The sequence below is a fragment of the Phocoena phocoena genome, chromosome 20 (assembly GCF_963924675.1).
Source record: "Phocoena phocoena chromosome 20, mPhoPho1.1, whole genome shotgun sequence".
Lineage (NCBI taxonomy): Eukaryota > Metazoa > Chordata > Mammalia > Artiodactyla > Phocoenidae > Phocoena > Phocoena phocoena.
Window position 1 is genome coordinate 9,876,263 of NC_089238.1, and position 18,434 is coordinate 9,894,696.

At 56.9% G+C, this 18,434-nt stretch overlaps 2 protein-coding genes across 3 annotated transcripts; one reads left to right on the plus strand and one right to left on the minus strand.

Moving 5' to 3' along the window:
* Positions 1-6,006: 6,006 nt before the first annotated feature.
* BLOC1S3 (biogenesis of lysosomal organelles complex 1 subunit 3) lies at positions 6,007-6,735 on the minus strand. Its single transcript, XM_065899600.1, has one exon. The coding sequence runs from the start codon at positions 6,730-6,732 to the stop codon at positions 6,103-6,105; it is 630 nt and encodes a 209-aa protein (XP_065755672.1). The 5' UTR covers positions 6,733-6,735; the 3' UTR covers positions 6,007-6,102.
* Positions 6,736-7,604: 869 nt separating this feature from the next.
* On the plus strand, positions 7,605-17,331 carry TRAPPC6A (trafficking protein particle complex subunit 6A). 2 transcript variants are annotated; one of them, XM_065899018.1, is made up of 7 exons: positions 7,815-7,951; positions 8,906-8,915; positions 14,946-15,013; positions 15,163-15,280; positions 15,885-15,968; positions 16,118-16,211; positions 17,035-17,066. In XM_065899018.1, the coding sequence occupies exons 1-7, from the start codon at positions 7,815-7,817 to the stop codon at positions 17,064-17,066; spliced, it is 543 nt and encodes a 180-aa protein (XP_065755090.1). The 2 variants fall into 2 exon arrangements, with proteins under 2 accessions (XP_065755091.1, XP_065755090.1); XM_065899019.1 differs by lacking the exon at positions 8,906-8,915 and having other exon boundaries at positions 7,605-7,898; positions 17,035-17,331.
* The last annotated feature ends 1,103 nt before the right edge of the window (positions 17,332-18,434 follow it).

Genomic DNA, 18,434 nt, shown 5'->3' on the forward strand with positions numbered 1-18,434 from the left:
TGTGTACATTGGCCCAGCTCAAGGCAGGGCATCGGCCAACTCTAATAGGAAGCTTACATGTCTGTATCTTAGTTTTTCTGTTTTACGTCAGGTAGAGAAGGAGCGTACATTCATTCTCTCAGTCTGCTTGTTTTCTGAATGGACCGATCTCCCCCATACCCCACTCCAGGCCACACATCCTCTTATTTCCCCTCCAGTCGCCCCCCGACCCCCACCCCCAGGATGAATCCCTAGGCTTTTCACAGAACACAGGAGGTGTGGCTGCTTCACCTGCAGTTAGGAGAGGCTAACAGGGATATCTGGCTGCTTCTTAAACAGACTTTCAGTCAACTCCCTTCCCACTTACACTGTAGCTGTTTGAGACGACTCCTCAAATTTGAGGGAATTTTGCTGCTTCAGGTTGGTTCTCAGCTGTTGTTCTCTTCTAGGTTATTTTTCTCAGGACTGCTAAGATCTTTTCACTCATCTGGGTGCTTTTCATCTTTCCAAGCATTCTTGCGGTTGCATCTTCTTCCGCTCTCTCAAAATCTGTAGGATTTTGCCCTCTAAAAGTCCCTCTCAGAGAAAACTGGAACAAACCAGCGATGTTGGATTGGAATAGAAACATAAAAAGTGTGTGCCAACGATCATGCTTCTTGGTATTTATCCAAAGGAGCTGAAAACGTGTATCGACACAAAAACCTGCACACAAATGTTTAGAGCAGCTTTAAATTCATAATGGCCCAAACTTGGACGCAGCCAAGAGGTCCTTCTGCAGGTGAATGGATAAATAAACTGCGGTACATCCAGACAATGGGTTATTATTCAGTGCTATAAAGCTATGAGCTATTAAGCCGTGAAAAGATACAGAGGAAACGTAAATGCACATTGCTCAGCAAAAGAAGCCAACCTGAAAAGGCTACATACTGTTTGATTCCAACTATATGCTATTCTGGAAAAGGCAAAATTGCAGAGACATTAAAAAAATCATTGGCTGCCAGGGGTTGGGGGAAGGGAGGGATGAACAGGCAGAGCGCAGAGGATTTTTAGGGCGGGGGAACTGTTCTGTATAGACACTCTACTGGTAGATACATGTCATTTATACATTTGTCCAAACCTAAAGAATGTACAAGAGTGAACTCTAATATAATCTACAGACTTTGGGTAGTAATGGTGTTGATGTAGGTTTATCAGTTGTAACAAATATACAATAGATGTGTGGGATATCGATAGCGGGGGAGGCTGTGAGGGTTAGGGTTGGGGGCATATGGGACTTCTCCGTACTTTCTACCCACTTTTGCTGTGAACTACTCTAAAAATAAAGTCTATTTTAAAATGTGTGCATGGTGTAGGGATTAGATAGTTATTCTGTGTTTTGCCTTGTTTGTGTTTTTCTTCTAGGTCTGTACATCGAGAGGGCCTGGGAGTAGCAACACCTCATTAGCAATGAGCACACCCAGCACCCACATCTTGGCTTCTAAACACCATTTCCCACTAAAAGAAACCGGGGACCCTTGCAGAGATGGATGGTTTCAAGGCTGAGGCAGAGAAAAAAACAAGATGTGCCTAGATCATTCTGTGCCGGAGAGCAAGAAAGTATTCAAAGAATGGTGAAGAAACGTCAATAGGACACAGAAGCCAGTTCGAAAGGGGTCCTGCTGGCCAAACTGGACACAATTTGAGCATCAAAATAGAGAGCAATGTTATAACCCATTAAATAAAATAGGAACCTGGAGCACCCTGATGGGACCTCACCCTCCCCAGAGGGTGTGAGTGGCTGATGCTCTCATGTCTCAGGCAGTCATTTACCCAAGGCAACACTGAAAGAGAGGGACCAAGAAAGTCAACCACTCGTCCACAACCCACTGCCCCATCTAACTGTAGTGGTTTCAAAATAGATCCACAAATTCTGATACTCTCATTCATCAAAGGTCTACGTCTCCTTCCCCTCCACCCCCTCCTTTGAATCTTGGCTGGACTTAGTGACTTGCTAATAACTGAGAGAACACAGCAGAAGCGATCATGCATGACACCCAAGGGCTTCTGCTTTGTCTACTGAAATATATTTGGAGTGCTGAGCTGCCATGTAAGGAATCTGATTACTTTGGGGCTGCCACGTTTGAAGGAAGCTCAAGGCCACATACAGACACTCCAGTCAGCAATCCTAATCTCTGAGTCATAGTAGTCCAGCCACCTGAGTGAAGTCACTGGGACCCTCTGTGCCAACCCACTTGCCAGCTGAATACCTGAGTGACCTCAGTCATTGCTACAAGGAACCAAAGAATCTTCCAGCTGAGCCTCGCTGGAATTCCTGATCCACAGAATCTGTGGGCATAATAAAACAACTGTTGCAAGCCACTAAATTTTTGGTCATTTGTTACAAAGAAAGAAGAAGCAGAATACTATGTCAGATCACCTCTTTGTCCCTGAGGACTTCTCAACATTTTGTTATTCCTCGGATCCGGATTTCTTTCTTTTTTCCAGTTTCTCCAAGGTTGAATTTGGGGAAGGGAACCAGCAGTCCATACTGGTTCATCACTTTATCATCTGGTATGTTTTGCAGTTTTCTTTTTTTTTTTTAATTAATTAATTAATTTAATTTTGGCTGTGTTGGGTCTTTGTTGCCGCATGTGGGCTTTCTCTAGTTGTGGCAAGCGGGGGCAACACCTCATTGCAGTGCACGGGCTTCTCACTGCAGTGGCTTCTCTTGTTGCTGGGCCCGGGCTCTAGGCACGTGGGCTTCAGTAGTTGCAACACGCGGGCTTAGTAGTTGCGGCACGCGGGCCCTAGAGCGCACAGGCTTCAGTAGTTGCGGCGCATGGGCTCAGGAGTTGTGGCTCGCAAGCTCTAGAGAGCAGGCTCAGTGGTTGTGGCACGTGGGCTTAGTTGCTCCGCAGCATGTGGGATCTTTCTGGACCAGGGCTCAAACCAGTGTCCCTTGCATTGGCAGGCAGATTCTTAACCACTGCACCACCAGGGAAGTCGCATTCTGCAGTTTTCAACTATGAACTTAGGTTTGGTCTATATTAGTCTGCTGTAATTCTGCATGAGGCTGGTTGAGGGTGTTTTCCCTGGCTTTGGCCAGAGCCTACTTTCAGTTTATTTCAATGCTTGGGGTTTCCTGAACAGCTCCGTAAGGGTATACCCAAACCCCAATCAGGCCTGAAGAAAAGCCTGTGGTTATGAATTCCCTGAGGAAAAATTCCCTCCACCCAGAGCCTAAGCCAAAATGAACAAGTTTCCTAGGTATGCCTCAATGGTATCAATCAGATTTTTTTCTACCACATTCTTTCATTCAAGATATAGCCCTTCAAGGGACTAAGTTTCATGCCAGGGCCTCTGCTTCTCTAATAAGTGCTTGGCCCAAGGTCCAGTACCTGTTAAAATCCAAGACTTTATACGATCCAGCAATCCCACTCCTGGGCATATATTCAGACAAAACTATAATTCGAAAAGATACATGCACCCCTATGTTCATAGCAGCACTATTTACAATAGCCAAGACATGGAAGCAACCTAAATATCCATCAACAGATGAATGGATAAAGAAGATGTGGTATGTATATACAATGGAATATTACTCAGCCATAAAAAAGAATGAAATAATGCCATGTGCAGCAACATGGATGGACCTAGAGATGATCATACTAAGCGAAGTAACTCAGAGAAAGACAAAATCATATATCACTTCTATGTGGAATCTAAAATATGACACAAATGAACTTATTTACGAAACAGAAATAGACCCACAGACCTAGAGAACGGACTTGTGGTTGCCAAGGAGGAGGGGCAGGAAGGATTGGGAGTTTGGGATTAGCAGATGCAAATTATCATATACAGAATGTATAAGCAACAAGGTCCTACTGTAGAGCACAGGGAACTATATTCAATAGCCTGTGACAAACCATAATGGAGAATATGAAAGAGACTATATATATATATATATATATACACAAACACACACACGTACATATATATACACGTGAGTAGAACTAAATCCCTTTGCTATGCAGCAGAAATTAACTTGGACCCAGGATATTTCTCATGTTCTCTCTGAGCTCAGCTGTACCTTTAAAAGGAAGTTTGATTCTTTAACCCAGTTATTTCTGGGTATTTATCAGAGGCAGCCACACTGCAGAAGCACCAGTCTCAGAGTCTCCTTCACAAAACACATTCATCAGATGGCACCATTCTCTGTTTACTGGCTGTTCGATAAAGACCGAGAATCTTTACCTGGTTTAAAAGCTCAGCTCCGTCTGGCCCCTGCTAGCACAGCACTCACCCCACCCTCACCACGCCCATCTCCCCTGCTCTCTCCACTCAAGGTGGAGAATAGAAGATATCACCCTCTTCTGTTATTAAGTAGGCTCTGCCCCCTTCTGCCTCACGGCCTTTGCATATGCTATTCCCACTGATTGCAACTCTTTTCTACCAGACCTGTTTCACCTTTTTTACACCTTCAGGGCCTGGCTCAAACTCACTCATCACTTCCTCAGGGAAGCCATCTGACCTCCCCCCAAACAAGGTCAGACAGACCTCAGTTACACCCTCAAGCTCCTATATTTCTTTACGGCACTAATCACAATGCCAGAAGAATTATAGTTGAAGTATAAATTACAATTATGAAAACTATCCACTTATTTGCAAGAATATTTTAATGGCTGCCTCCCCCAGGGGACTGTGCGCTCTGCAAGGGCCCAGCCTGTGGGCACCACCAGTGCCCAGCTAAGGACAGGCAGAGAACAGGAGCTCAACAAATGTGTGGTGATTAACAAAATACAAATAAGTGCAGAACCAGGGTAAAAAACTAGGAGCCCTGATTTCCCGGCCACAGGCTCACCTTCAATAGGCCAGGCGTGAAGGATCCCTTTCTCGGGACCCACATTCTCAGCAAAATCACCAACCTACCCGCCCCCAGCTTAGATGGCGAGATAAGAGGAACGGACCATATCAATAAATGTCTTGAGTTTTAATGAGTCTGCCATAGAGCGTTCTTCCCCACTTCTCCATCGTGGGGGCCCAGATCTCAGCTCAGGTTGGGATAAGAGTGGGGGAGGGGAATAAATGCGAATGGGACTGAGGGACTGGGGCTGGGAGAAGAGGGACCAGGTGAGGAGCAGAAAGAAGGAGCTAACCCCAGGCCCTGAGACAAGCCAGACAGCCAAGCCCTTTTAGCATCCAGGGAACAACACGGTGACCAAACAAAATACATGTGGCCCTTATCGGCAAAGTGGTGTCATATTGTGCCCAAAGCTCCAGGGTGAGTCTGTATTGGGCTCTAAGTGCCTACTGGGGGCACTCAGCCTGGAGAGTCAGGAGGAGGCCCATCCTGTACCTGGAACTTGGGCAGAAGGCGCGATCTTGGCCTGGAGGGTGGGAAGGACCCACCAACTTGGGCCTGGAGAGCTGGGAGGGGGACCTCCTCGGGTCAAGAGGGGGTCTCATCTTGGGCCTGATGAAGAGAACCATAGGGGGGGTCCCTGGAGCCCATAATTAAGTACGTAGTTTAAACAGCATGGGAGAAGCAAAAAGAAGCAGAACCAAACCTAAGGGTACAGCTGGACCCAGGAAACAAGATCAGGCCAAGGGGGTGGAGCTAAGCCCAAGGAGAAGGAGCCAGGAGGCGGAAGGGCAAGGACTAGGAGGAGGAGATGGAATCAGAGCCAAGCCGGAGGAGCAGAAAAAGGGTCCAGATTAGAGGGCAGAATTCCAGAAGTGGGACTAGGGCCAGAGACATCAGGGAATCTGCGCTAGAAGCAGGACCAGCCCCTGTGAACAGAAACCAAACTGAGGAAGGCAGACAGAAAGGAGAGGTGAGGCTCTGTGAACCGCTAAGATGGAGACAGATTAAGGAGTGGCTAGTTACCCAGGAGTTTGAGCCAAGCTTCAGACACACACAAGCTCTGAACCAGGGAGCAAGCGCCAGGGCCAGGGGGAGGAACCAGATGCTAGGGCCTGGCAGGGCTGCACAGCATTAACCCCCCATCCTCCCCCCTCCCTCCCCCCACACACAGAGCATTATCCAGGGGGCGGGGTTATCTCTGAGGGTGACAGTAAGATGGGTGGGTGGCTAAACAGGGCACAGAGCCAGGTCCCAGAGGCCGCAAGGCCTACCCCCAGGGCTCAGTCAGGCGGGAGAGTGGGGCACAGATAGGCTCGCGGTCCCGGGTCTTGTTCGGGCTCGGTGCCCGGCACGCCGCGGATGTCGGGCAGCAGGCGGCAGCCGGCCACGATGTCCAGGCGCTCGGCCAGCGCGCAGAGGTCCCCCCGCGCCAGGCGCACGCTGTGGGCCGCCGCCAATCCCGCCGCCTGGGCAGCCGCCAGCCTACCGGCCAGGGCGGCCACATCACGGCCCGCGCGGCGGTACACGCCGCTCACCGCGGCCGCTACGTCGTGGTCCAGCCGCGCCTGGCTCTCAGCCAGCCGGAGCTGCAGCAGCGAACGCGCGGGGGCGGGCGCCGGGGCCTCCTCCTCTCCCCAGGCCTCCCCGGCAGTCTCCCGCTGCACCACGAGCGGAGGCAGATCCCTCGGCGCGGCCTTCGGCTCCGGCTCCGAGTCCGAGTCGGTCTCCGCGGCCTCCCCGACCACCCGCAGTCCCGTGGGGCGGCCGCGCGTCGGGCCCGAGAGGACCAGGTACAGCTCCTCCTCCTCCGACGAGGACACAGAGAGCTCCGAGTCCGTCTCGGCCGCCTCCCCCGGCACCACCGTCTCAGGCCTCCGCAGCGGCCTCCGCCGATGACTCTGGGACGCCATGGCGCGAGCTAGGGAGAAGACGCGCGAAGGGATGATATGAGAGGCGGGCGCCCTGCCGTGGTTAAAAGGCGCAAGTTCTGGATTCTCAGCCCCTCCACTGACTACCTTAGCAATCTGGGGCCATCTGCTTCCCCTGCCTGGGCCTCAGTTTCCTTTTCTGCATCATCATCCCTGATGACGATGATGATGGGGGCTACTGGACCCCAGCCTCCTCAGTGTACTGATGGGAAAACTGAGGACCACCAGCTCGATCAAGGCTGAGGCACGAGTACCCGGAGTCCCAAACTAAGCTCTTTCCGATTTTGCCTCCTAGCAGAGGCCACACCCTCTTCCAAGCCTGTGTCAGATTCGGAAGCACACGGGCTCCTGAGCCGTTCAGGTACAAGTGCCTGGGTCACAGAAAGGGTAACAGCCCAACTGGACTCTGGCAAGGGTGCACTAAGGGCGGGGTAGGGAGCGCTATCACCGAAGACCGTACCGAGTCACCGGAGCGCCCAGCCTGCGGGATCCGCTACCTAGCCGAAGTGCAGAGTCTTTACCGAGAAAGGAGAAGGCGGCAGCCCCAACCAATAGGGGAGCAGGTTGGGCGGGTGTTGGCGGCCAATCACCTGGGCCGCTCGCCTACCAACCAGGAAGCAAGCCCTCAGGACCAGCTTTGAAGGGTGTGTGTGAAGAGCCACGTGAATATGGGCACGGCCAATAGGAATGCTGTTGGGCTGGCGCTTCCGGGTTGTGCTGCGAGGCGTGTAGACAGACGGGGACTCTAAATGACGAGAAGTCACGTGTAACAAGCGACTCGGCCAATGGAAATGCTCGAGGACCCGGAAACGGGGAAGAAGCAGAGGAAAGGGCGGAGATGCTTGTCACGTGCGGCCAATATAGACAAAGCAGGCCCTCCCCCTAGTCTCCCAAGTTCAGGCGCGCACCACAAGAGCCCAGAAAAGGAAGGCGGGGCTAGCCCGAAACACCAATGGAAGCGAGAGTGGGCGGGCTCGCACTTAGGTGCAGGAGGCGGAGCTCGCCCAGCCGGGCCAATGAGGACACGAGGCGGTGGACGGTTGTTAGGCAGGGAAGGTCGGCGCATGGCTGACGCGGCACTGTTCGAGTTTCTGCACACGGAAATGGTAGCGGAGCTGTGGGCGCAAGATCCGGACCCCGGCCCCGGGGTGAGCGCCGGGCCCCGGGGGGAAGGAGGCACGGGCCGCGGCGGGAAGGCCGGGTCGAGGCCCCGGGAGGAGCAGAGGGCGCGGCAGCGGCCCGGGTCGGACCCCCGCCCCGCCCCTGCCTCGCTGGGCGACATCAGGCGCCAGCTTCCGCCTCTGCAAAGCGGGGTCGCAGCAGGGCCGGCCTCGAGGGTCTCAGCTAGAACTGAGCGAGACAGTTCGGAGTCAGGCTCTTAGCTCAAAGCCTGGCACAGAGTAAGCGGGTAGCAATTACGGTAATTACGATTACTGGGTATATGTTGAGAAGTTGTATATTGAGCCTGGGTTGAATCCCGCCTGCATCACTCATACTGGGTGTGAGAGCCAGTGATTCGACCTCTGTGTGCCTCAGTTTCCTCCCTTGTAAAATGAGACCATAACAGCACCTAAGACTCCGAGCGAGACATTTATTCATTCAGCAAACTTACTGAGCGCCTACTGTATTCAGGGCACTGTTTCCCTGTCCTCGTGAAGCTTACGTTTTAGTAGGGGAGTCAAAACAAACAATAAATAAAAATAGAATGTGCCACCAGCTAGTGAGTAGTTTTATAAAGACAACTTCAGCCGAGTCGGGGAAAGAAGAGAGGTGGAGTGGTGGATGGTGGAGGAAAGCCTTTTGAGGAAGAGAAGGGAGGAAGCAAGCCCCGAGGATAAGTGGAGGGAAGAGCATTCCAGGAAGGGGGAAGCCTTCTGCGAAGCCCTGCGGAAGGAGCGTGCTTGGCATCTTGGAAGTTGGCCCTTGTGAAAAATAAATGCTCAGACTTCAAAGCACTTAGTACGATGTCTAGCACCTAATCAGCCCTCAAAACACGGAGCTCTTGTTTTAAAGTCTGTTACCAAGAAGAAAGGGTGACGGAGAGAGTAGGTGCTTAATAAGTGGGGCTGTGCTCACTTTTTTCATTATTATTCTATGATCATCATCGTCAATATGCAAGACATTTTTATTGGTCTGTGTTTTCGTCCCAATCCAGGAGGACAAAGGTGTTGCTTGTTATCATCTCAACATAGTTTTTTCAAGTTCATTCATTCAACAGACTGTCACTAAAACCTGCAAGGTGCCAAGCCTTACTGTAGGCTCTGGGGATTATTCAGCGAACCATGCCAAAACCCTTGCCCTCCTGGAGCTTACGTTATAGTGGGGTAGGCGGGCAAATCAGATAAATGAGTATATATTGTACATTGGGAAAATGCTATGAGAACGTTAGCACGTGGGAGAGGGAGTGTGCACTGGCCTGTGTTTTGGGGAGGGGGCTGCAGTGTCTCAGCACCCCATCCATCCTGGCTTTCAAACCAGAAACCCGGGAGTCCCTGACATCTGCCTTTCCTCCCTCACCTCCAGCCATCAGCCAGGCCCTTCCTGTTGTGCCGTCCAAATATGGTTCCCATCTGGCCCCTCCCTGCTTTAGTCTGGCTTCCCTCCTCTCTGCCTTGTACCAGCGTCCTCCCTCATCTTCCAGCTCATTTCACCTGTCACATCGTCACTGCCATGACACCTATTAATCCTTCAGATCTTGGCTCAAATGTCCCCTCCTCGGGGAAGCCCTCCCTGAGCCCCCAGTGGAAGTGGGGTATCCTTGTATCACAATAAGTATGTATGTGAATTATGTATCCATATGATCCTTCGATTCACAGCCTCTCCTCTGCCAGGCTGCCTGCTGTGTGGTGTGGATGGGGACCGGGTCTGTGTTGATCACCCCATAGTAGGTCCTCAGCATGGATTTGTTGAAGTGAGTGCAGCCCCTGTGCCATGGAGGGTGTGGGCGGGGACTGGCATTCACTTAGTATCGTGGCCAATAATAGCACCCATCATGTGACCTGGTGGGCTTCACATTCCTGATTTCATTTGATCCACCTAACAACCCACAAAGGTCAGCACGATCCTCCCCACTTTGCAGATGAGGAAACAGAGGCTTTTATAGATGGAGTCTTCACTGTCAAGTGGCAGAGTCAGGAGTGTAACTGGGCCTCCCACTTCCAAAGCCTGTGCTATAAACTCTTTCCTGTCTTTCGCAGTGTCTTCTCTGACACTCTGGGAGGATTTTAATGGGTTCCTGTGGCCAAGCAAGTAGGGGGGACAGGCGGTTACTCAGCTTTGCTCAGCACAGGGCTTTTAGAGCACGAACGCGCCTGTGACCCTTGGGCGTGGCTCTCTGCCCAGCTGCCTCTGCAGTTCTGACGCTGGGGTCCCACACCAGAGATTCTGGTGGAGCTGGGCCAGAAGGTGGCCCGGGCGTCAGGCCTCAGAGCTTCTGGGTGGTTCCTGTGTGCAGCCAGGGGAAGGACTGCCGTCTCCCCACATTCTTTCAAGCTGGGGAGCCCCGTTTCTTAGCACGTCATGGGCAGCTGCCCTGTTTTCGCGCAGTCGTTTCTCTTTTGCTCCCGGCCCCTCCCCTCTCTGCTCCTTCTCTTTGGTCCAGCAAGTGTCCTGTCTGAACGCCACGCAGGCCTTCTGTTTCTTGGGTACTTATGTCTCCCGCACAGGATTTTATCTGATTCGGTCCTCAGAACAGCACTCTGAGGTTGACGTCATCATCCCATTTTACAGGGGAGGGACTGAGGCACCAGAGAAGGAGGGCTTCTCCGACGCTGCACAGCCAGGATCAAAGGCAAAATCAGGACTCGGGCATCCGTGCCAGAGCTTGTCTGTGGCATTAGGCCTGCCCCGCCCACCTGCCCCAGAACCCTTTGAGGAAAGCGATGGTGGCTGGTTCATCTCTGTCCCCGCAGCACAGGCGCCCAGGAGCCACAGTCATTGTTTAGGGCTTTTTGATCTCCATGTCCTGCCTGGTTATTTGTGGCTGTTGAATGGATTCTCCTGAACGGTTACAGGTTGAATGGAAGACTGGCCGGAGGAACTGGGAGGTCGAAGGGCCTTTGTTATCAAAGAGGGAAAAGTTCCAGGAGTCAGAGGAAGAGGCTGTGGTTTGTCCACCTCAGGAGCTTTGAAGATATGTGGGCAAAGGAGTGAACCCCTGTGTGTGTGTAATGAGCTGTCATCCACTGGCCGCTGGCCCGGGAACGGCCCTGCTGGGCAGGCCCTGGTCCACCGAGGCCCAGTGAGTGCCCAGGCCAGCCCCTTCTCTCAGGAGGGCCTGTGGTGGATGTAGCAGCCATCAGATACAGTCCTGTCCTCAGGCAAGAGCCTGGAAAACCAACCAGTTCCTGGCACAGTGGATAGCAGGGGGCAGAGCCCTGGAGCGGGCGCAGTGCATCCGAGGCCACAGAGCCAGCAGTGGGGTCTCCATGCGGGAACTGGGGCTCTGTCCTGAGGGCGGTGGGGGCCATAGAAGGTTTAAACTGAGGTGTGCCAGGCTCAGATTTACTTTTCCGGAAGTCCTCCCTGGCCACGTGGATGAGACTGGATGGAGATTGGGTGGGGAAGGGTGCTGCTGCAGGAGCCCGAGCAGCGGTGAGGGGTAGACGGAAGGCAGGTGGAGGGGGGGCTGGGTGAGCTCGGAGAGTGTCAGGGGAGAAGGTGGGATTTGGGGTTGTCTGGGCGACAGGGTGGGAGATGTGCTCTCACCCTGTCACTCACCTGGTCACACAGCATAGTTCTCTTGGGTCTTCTGGGGCCATTCACCTTGGGGAAGCCGGAAATCATCCCTTCTCCCTGTGCTTTTTTTAAATATATATAAACTTATTTATTTTTGGCTGCGTTGGGTCTTCGTTGCTGTGCGCAGGCTTTCTCTAGTTGCGGCGAGCGGGGGCTACTCTTTGTTTCAGTGCGCACGCTTCTCATTGCGGTCGCTTCTCTTGTTGCGGAGCACGGGCTCTAGGCGCGCGGGCTTCAGTAGTTGTGGCACGTGGGCTCAGTAGTTGTGGCTCGCGGGCTCTAGAGTGCAGGCTCAGTAGTTGTGGCGCACGGGCTTAGTTGCTCCGCGGCACGTGGGATCTTCCGGGACCAGGGCTCGAACCCGCGTCCCCTGCATCGGCAGGTGGATTCCTAACCACTGCGCCACCGGGGAAGCCCTCCCTGTGCTTTTCTTAAGGCAGGAACCAGTGCTGCTCCTTCCTGGGACGCCCTGCCCTGGGCCAGCACAGAGTGGCTCCGTGGGTGGGGCTCGAACCTCACAAATAACTAATAACTAAGGGGCCAGGCAGGCCAGGCAGGCCAGGCACACAGGCCCCCACCCAGCTCCATCAAGTTTCAGTCCAGGACGGGACCAGGGGGGAGGCAGTTTGGTTTACTTGTTTTCCATTCGTCCTACTCGGAGTTCTGCGGCCCTTTTCGGTCTGGACGCTTGAATCTGCCTTTAGCAGAGCACATGTTCGTCTTACGCTCCTTTCATTATTTCTTCTCCAGCACTGTTCCATCTCTCGCAGTCAGAGGAATCCTAGACTTCCTAGGTCTCTTTCCGCATGTCAACTTTTCTCTCATTTTTTTCCCTACCTCGTGGTTTCCTTTTTTCCTAACCATCTGTGAGGTTTTACCTACCTTCCAGATTTGTCTCTTTTTCAGCTCCCTCATGAACAAACGTTTCTTTTGGCTACCGTTTCATTTCTAAGAACGTTCCCTTGTCCGATTGTCCCTTCCTCCAAGTGCCCGTGCTGCTTCATGGATGCCCCTCGTGCCCACACTGATAAGCCTCCTCTGAGGGGTCCCCCGTTTCTCCCATTATCTCGGTTCCTCTCCATGGGCTGTTGTGTCAACTCGGCTGAGGCAGGCGTGGGGAGCCCAGAAATGCACCGGCTCTGGGCTGGGCTCCAGAGGCTTCCAGTGGGATGGGAGTGTCCCGCCTTGCCCTCCCTCCTCAGGAATGACGAACTCGTGTCTGGAGAGCTTTGGTAGGGATTGGGGCTTGAACACCGCTGAGTCCTGGGAGGCGGCTGCCAGAGAGCAGGTGGGGTTCTGCCACCCTCCTCCTCCGCCCTCTCTCCCGAGTCACCCGCTCATCCTCCGCCCTTCCCTCCCCACTGCCTCTCCTCCTCCCTGCTCGCATTATTCCCCCCTCCCCACCACCCCCAGTCTCTGCAGTGCAGCGGATATTTAACTGGCCCCTTTCAAGGGCTGGGGACCATGCAGCCAACAGCAACAGCTGCTGTAGAGCGAGCTGCCGGTCACACCACCCTCCGCCCTCTCACCAGCTTGTCATCCCCTGGGTGCCCGTCATCCCCACTAGGCTTGCTAGGCGAGCTCCCGGAGGCCAGTCAGGAAATGTCTGTGGGACGAACAGGGGAGTCCTGGGGTCTTCCCTGTCCCTCGGGACACAGATGCACTTAGAGCGGAGCCCAGCCAGGCCCCCTCGGGTAGCTCACCTCTAGGAGGGAGGTGACGCAGGGTGGCAGTGATCCAGGTGCTGAGATCCGCCAGCCCACAGAACAGAGCCCCTCCTTCACGGGGCTCTCCTTCCCTTTCCCCATCAGCTCGTCACGCAGGTTGACAGGTGCAGAGGCTGCAGATAACGATGATGGTAGCGCTTCCTGAGCCAGACTCTGAGCGCTTGGCTTGCACTTACCCACTCCCTTAATCCGCATGAGGACCCTGGAAAGGTCCTCATTTTACACGTGAGGAAACTGAGGCACGGGGCAGCTGGTAGGGGTCAGGGACTGATCTGGCCCCGGACCCCGGAACCAGCCACCAGGCACGTGTCCCCCTCTCTGCCTCTCATGCCCCAAGCTCAGATCCCACACATCCTGAGTCTACGAGCCCTCCCCGCAAGGCCGGCCCTGCTGTGCTGGAAGAAACCAGAGAGCGCACGCCAGTGCCACCAGCAGGAAGCTGTGTCCTTCCCCAGGCCCGGTTCTCGCGGGAAGAGCACAGGATAGCGGGACAGGGCCTGCATATCACGTAGCCCAGCAGAGCAGAGGGCCGGCACGCAGGCCGCCTCTGCTCCGACCTCCCTACGCCTGGCGCGTCCCCCCAGCGGGCCTCAGCCCTTGCCACTTCCCTGGCGCAGGGACAGCTGGGGGTGTTGCCCCGGCCGCCCACCCATCTGCCACCTACCTGCAGGAGCCAGACCTGCTCAGGTCCGAAGGACAGCCCCGTGGCTGAGGGTGCCTCTGGGAGGTGTGACCTAACCCCTCTGTGCCTGGTCTCCAGGTGTGAAATACAGCCTACCTTATGGGGTTGTTAAAATTAAACAAGGGGGTCTGTACAGGGCACCCGGCACAGCGTGTGCTTGAGTCCCAGTTCCTCACTTTGCTCGTTCAGCATCTGTTTCTAACGCACCTCCTCCGGTGTGCCCAGCCCCGTGTTGGTCACCACAGGCTGTCCTGGTATTTCTGACGCCCCCAGTCTGGGCCAGCCTCCCTCGCCTGCTCAGCTCTCTCCAGGTCACACAGATCAAAAACACACACAGGTCAGCTCTCCTCCAGCCTCGCCGTCCACACTCCTGGGCACGTGGACAGATACCAGGTGCAGCCCTCCTGCCACCCCTGTCCCCGTGCCTCAGCCCCTCCACCGTGAGACCCTGGCCTGCCCTCCAGGAGGCCGCTTTGCCACCACTGCCTTCACCGGGCACCCGAGGGAACATTTCCCTCCCCTGTGCCCCTGTGCGTCCCTCCCAGGATTCTCAGCTAATATGTTAAGGCCTAATGATCACAGCTGACTTTTCACCCCCCTGCTAGCCAGAGGCCAGGGCCCATGCCTTGTGGCCCCCTTACTCGCCACATGAGCCCCAGGGCAGGTCGCCTTGAGTTTCTGGGGTAACGGGAGTGCTACTCCACAGGGTGTTGTAAGGACAGACACTGAAAGCGCACATAAGAAGTGATGGGTGTTATCAGGAAAGACTTGACCGGCAGGGTGAAGCTGAGCCTGGGGAAAACTCCCGTTTTTCCTGGAATGAAGGGGAGCGGGTTCTGAGGACTGATGGGGTTTCTGGAGGTGTGTGAGGAGGTGAAGGGGCAAAGCCAGCCTGTCCTGCCAACCTGTGCAGCAAGGCCCTTCCCTCTGGGCCTCCTCGCCCTGCGCGGGCAGGGACGGGCACGTCCCCTCGCAGCCCCCACACCCAGCGGCTCCCGGCTCCCTCAGGTGACCGAGGGCCCCTGCGCCTCTCTTCCCTGGCCTTCTAGGGACAGAAGATGAGCCTGTCGGTCCTGGAGGGCATGGGCTTCCGCGTGGGCCAGGCCCTGGGCGAGAGGTGAGAGGTGGGCAGGAGCTGAGGTGGGGTCCCTTCCTAGGCACAGACGGGCGGGGAGGGTACCCTGCTCCACACAGGAACCCAGCCTGGTCTCCTCCCTCTTCCTCATCTCGGGGCTCCCCCCTCCCCTGGCCTGGGCCCCACCCCAGGCTGCCCCGGGAGACGCTAGCCTTCAGGGAGGAGCTGGACGTCCTCAAGTTCCTATGCAAAGACGTGTGGGCAGCCGTGTTCCAAAAGCAGATGGACAGCCTCCGCACCAATCACCAGGTGCGTGCCCACGCCCAGCGCCCAAAAGAGCCGGGGAGGGGACTCCCCCGCGCGGGGCGGTTGCGGCAGGCCCAGCCCGGCCACGGGGACCTGCCCAAGCTGGGAGGCAGGCACGGGCCCCCTCGGGGCCTCTGTGTCATCCTCCAGGGGAAGCCAGGAGGCTGCCGTGGGGCGTGGCAGCTGTTTCCCGCCTCCCCGCAGGCCTCCCAGGACGGGCCCCAGAGCCGGCAGAAGGCCCCTTGCGGCGGGCGGCACCTCGCCTCGGCCTGGTGCTTCTGGTCCGGACCTGGTCCTAGTTCCCATGAGGAGCCCGTGCTGTGCCGGGGCCCGGCGGGCCGCTCCACGGGCCTGGGCTGCAGCTTCTCACCACCACCCTGGAGGGTCACGCACCCAGCGGGGCAGGACGCCAGGCCCGGGGCCGAAGGCCCGTGGGTCCTCGTGCAGCTCCGAAGGACGGGCCCGTGACCGACCACCACGGTTTTGAGGGAAGGGTCCTTCCAGACCTCAGCCCAGCGGGGCTGGGCCCTGGGTCCTTGCTTCCCCTCCCCCCTAACAAAGGTACAGGTGCCACCCCAGCCCCCATGGGCCCCTCCTCTGTCCCCAGGGGACCTACGTCCTGCAGGACCACAGCTTCCCCCTTCTCATCCGGATGGCCTCGGGTCTGCAGTACCTGGAGGAAGCGCCCAAGGTACGGGGGCGGTGCTGGGACTCCAGCCCCAGGCAGGCCCCTCCCCGAGCCCAGGACCCCGGGAGAGGGAGGGGCCCAGCGTGGCCCCCCTGGTCCTGGGTGTTGGCCTTCCCCCTCTGCCCACAGTGACCTGTGTCCCCCGCCCCCAGTTCCTGGCCTTCACCTGCGGCCTCCTACGGGGCACCCTCAGCACCCTGGGCATCAAGAGCCTGGTCACCGCCTCCGTGGCAGCCCTGCCCGCCTGTGAGTTGGGGTGAGGGGCTCCCGTCCGAGTGAGGCAGGGGTCCCCCTGCTCCAGGGGGGCCGAGGAGGTGGGGCCGGGCCACCCCAGCCCCATTTCACAGATGGGGAGCCTTGGGCCCCGACAGTCACATGCCCAGGCCACACAGCTGGTGCAGCACATCCATGCCCCTGCCCCTGGATGTCCCCCGCGGCCTGCTTCCCCTGGGGCATGCCAGCCTGGAGGAGACAGCCCTCGACGATGACCTGGTCTAGTGGTTTCGAACACTCTTCCCGGCGCGGGAACCCAGGTGGACATAATGGAAGTCACCCGGGTTGGTGCTGGGCTGAGGGGGCTCCACAGGCAGCCAGCCCCCATGGAACTTGCAGCCGGCGTGATGGGCTGTCCTCCTGACCCCCGGGTCCCCGCTGGCCCACAGTGCCCTCCATCAGACAGGCCGAGGCCCCACCCTTACCTGGGGGCAGCCTGCAGCCAACCCTCTAGTCCCCTTCCCTCCAGGTGTCTTCCCCTCTGCCAGTCCCCAGGCCCACTCATCACGGGGGACCTGGGAGGATCTGAGCAATACAAGCCCCAGAAGCCCGTGCCAGCCCCTTCCCCAGCAACCGACACGCTTGGCCTTCACGCCCCCCGTCACCCACACAGCCCTGGGATGCAGGCCAGGTGGGCAGGGAGCAACACCACCCTAGGCCGGTGAGGAAACCTGAGGCCCAGCTGAGGCCACCCAGGCTGTTAGCGCAGGACAGGGATGAACATCTCTGAGCTACTGGGGTGCTGCCTCTCCCCTCCGGTCCCAGCCTCAGGCTAAAGCCAGCCCTTCTCTTCCAGGTAAGTTCCAGGTGGTGATCCAGAGATCCTGAGGGAGCCCCAGGCCCCACCCCCAGCCGAGCCTCATGCCACCCCATCCCGGGGACCCAGCCGCTGCCCGTGGTGGTGGCTGGTGCTGGGGAGACGGGGTCCCACCGCTTCAGGGCCTCACAAGCGCTCAACAAATGGGTGTCATAGGGAGGTGGGGGTGTCCCGGGGGCAAGGTGGACCCCGCCCCAGTCGGGGCTGGTGTGGAGGGAGCCCACATCGGACACGTCCCTCCACATGGCAGGTGCTCAATAAAGGTTCTGTACGTGGGACCAGATTCCAAGTGGAAGGTGGGGGGTCACGCAGGGTGCTGGGGGCAGGGTCATCTGCAAAGGGGCTGTTTGCGTCACAGGTCCTGCGGGAGAAGCAGGCTACCCTGTGTGGCTCCCCATCCCACATTTCCTCCTCTCCTGGGCCCCCTCCTCCTCAGCCTCAGCCCTGGAGCTTGCCGCCTCCTGCCCTGCACACCTGGCAGGGGAGGGTGGCCCCTGGCGCTGGCACCCTTGCCAGTGTCAAGTCTGGGGCCGCTCTCTTCCCAGCGGGGCCCACAGAATGGACCTCTCCCTAGGAGCAGGGCCAAGGGCCCCCAGGGTGCTGGCAGGGGTGGGCTGGGCTGGGGCTGCCAGGACCAAGGATGGATGCAGGTGAGGTGGGCCAGACACCCTCGGCTCCCCCAAAACACACACACACACACACACACGAATACACAGTTCATGTGCCTGGCGGATGCGAGTCATACCAAGAAAAGAACAATGGCCAGGCTGACCAGTCCCTGGGCAGCTCGGCCTCCATGCCTGCACCCCACCCCCTGCCGCCACCTCCAATGTTTACATTCATGGCATCCGAGGGCATCACCCGTCGGGACTCTGCCAGGCTCTGCCACTTGCTGCCTGATGTGGGTAAGTGCCCCCACCTCAGACCTACGCACCGAGGCTGCGACAGACCCGAACGGGAGGAGGAGGGGTCTCCTCAGTGGGTGGGGCCCCTCTGCAGACACCCCATCCAGCCCCTCCCCAGCGCACACAGCTGAGCACCGCGGGTCCCTGGCCTGCCTCCGTGCATTTGCACATGCCATTCCCTGCCTGGCCCACTCCCCAAACTCCTGCTCCCTCTCCGGTGTCCAGCAGCCACCAGCCTCAGCTGCCCACCACACCCCTCGGAGCAGCTGCTCACTCGCCCGGCGCCTGCAGCCCTGGGGGGGCTCCTAGACGGCCTTGTCCTGCCCTGCCGCCGTGTTTACTTGTTTACATCCCGCCGCGCTTCCCCGCGGGTCCCTCTGGGTCCCTCAGCCGGGTGCTGGCACTGTCCAGCACAGAGCCTGCAGATGTTTCCCAAATGAATCGCAGTCATTCAGCTAAACTGTGTGCACGGAC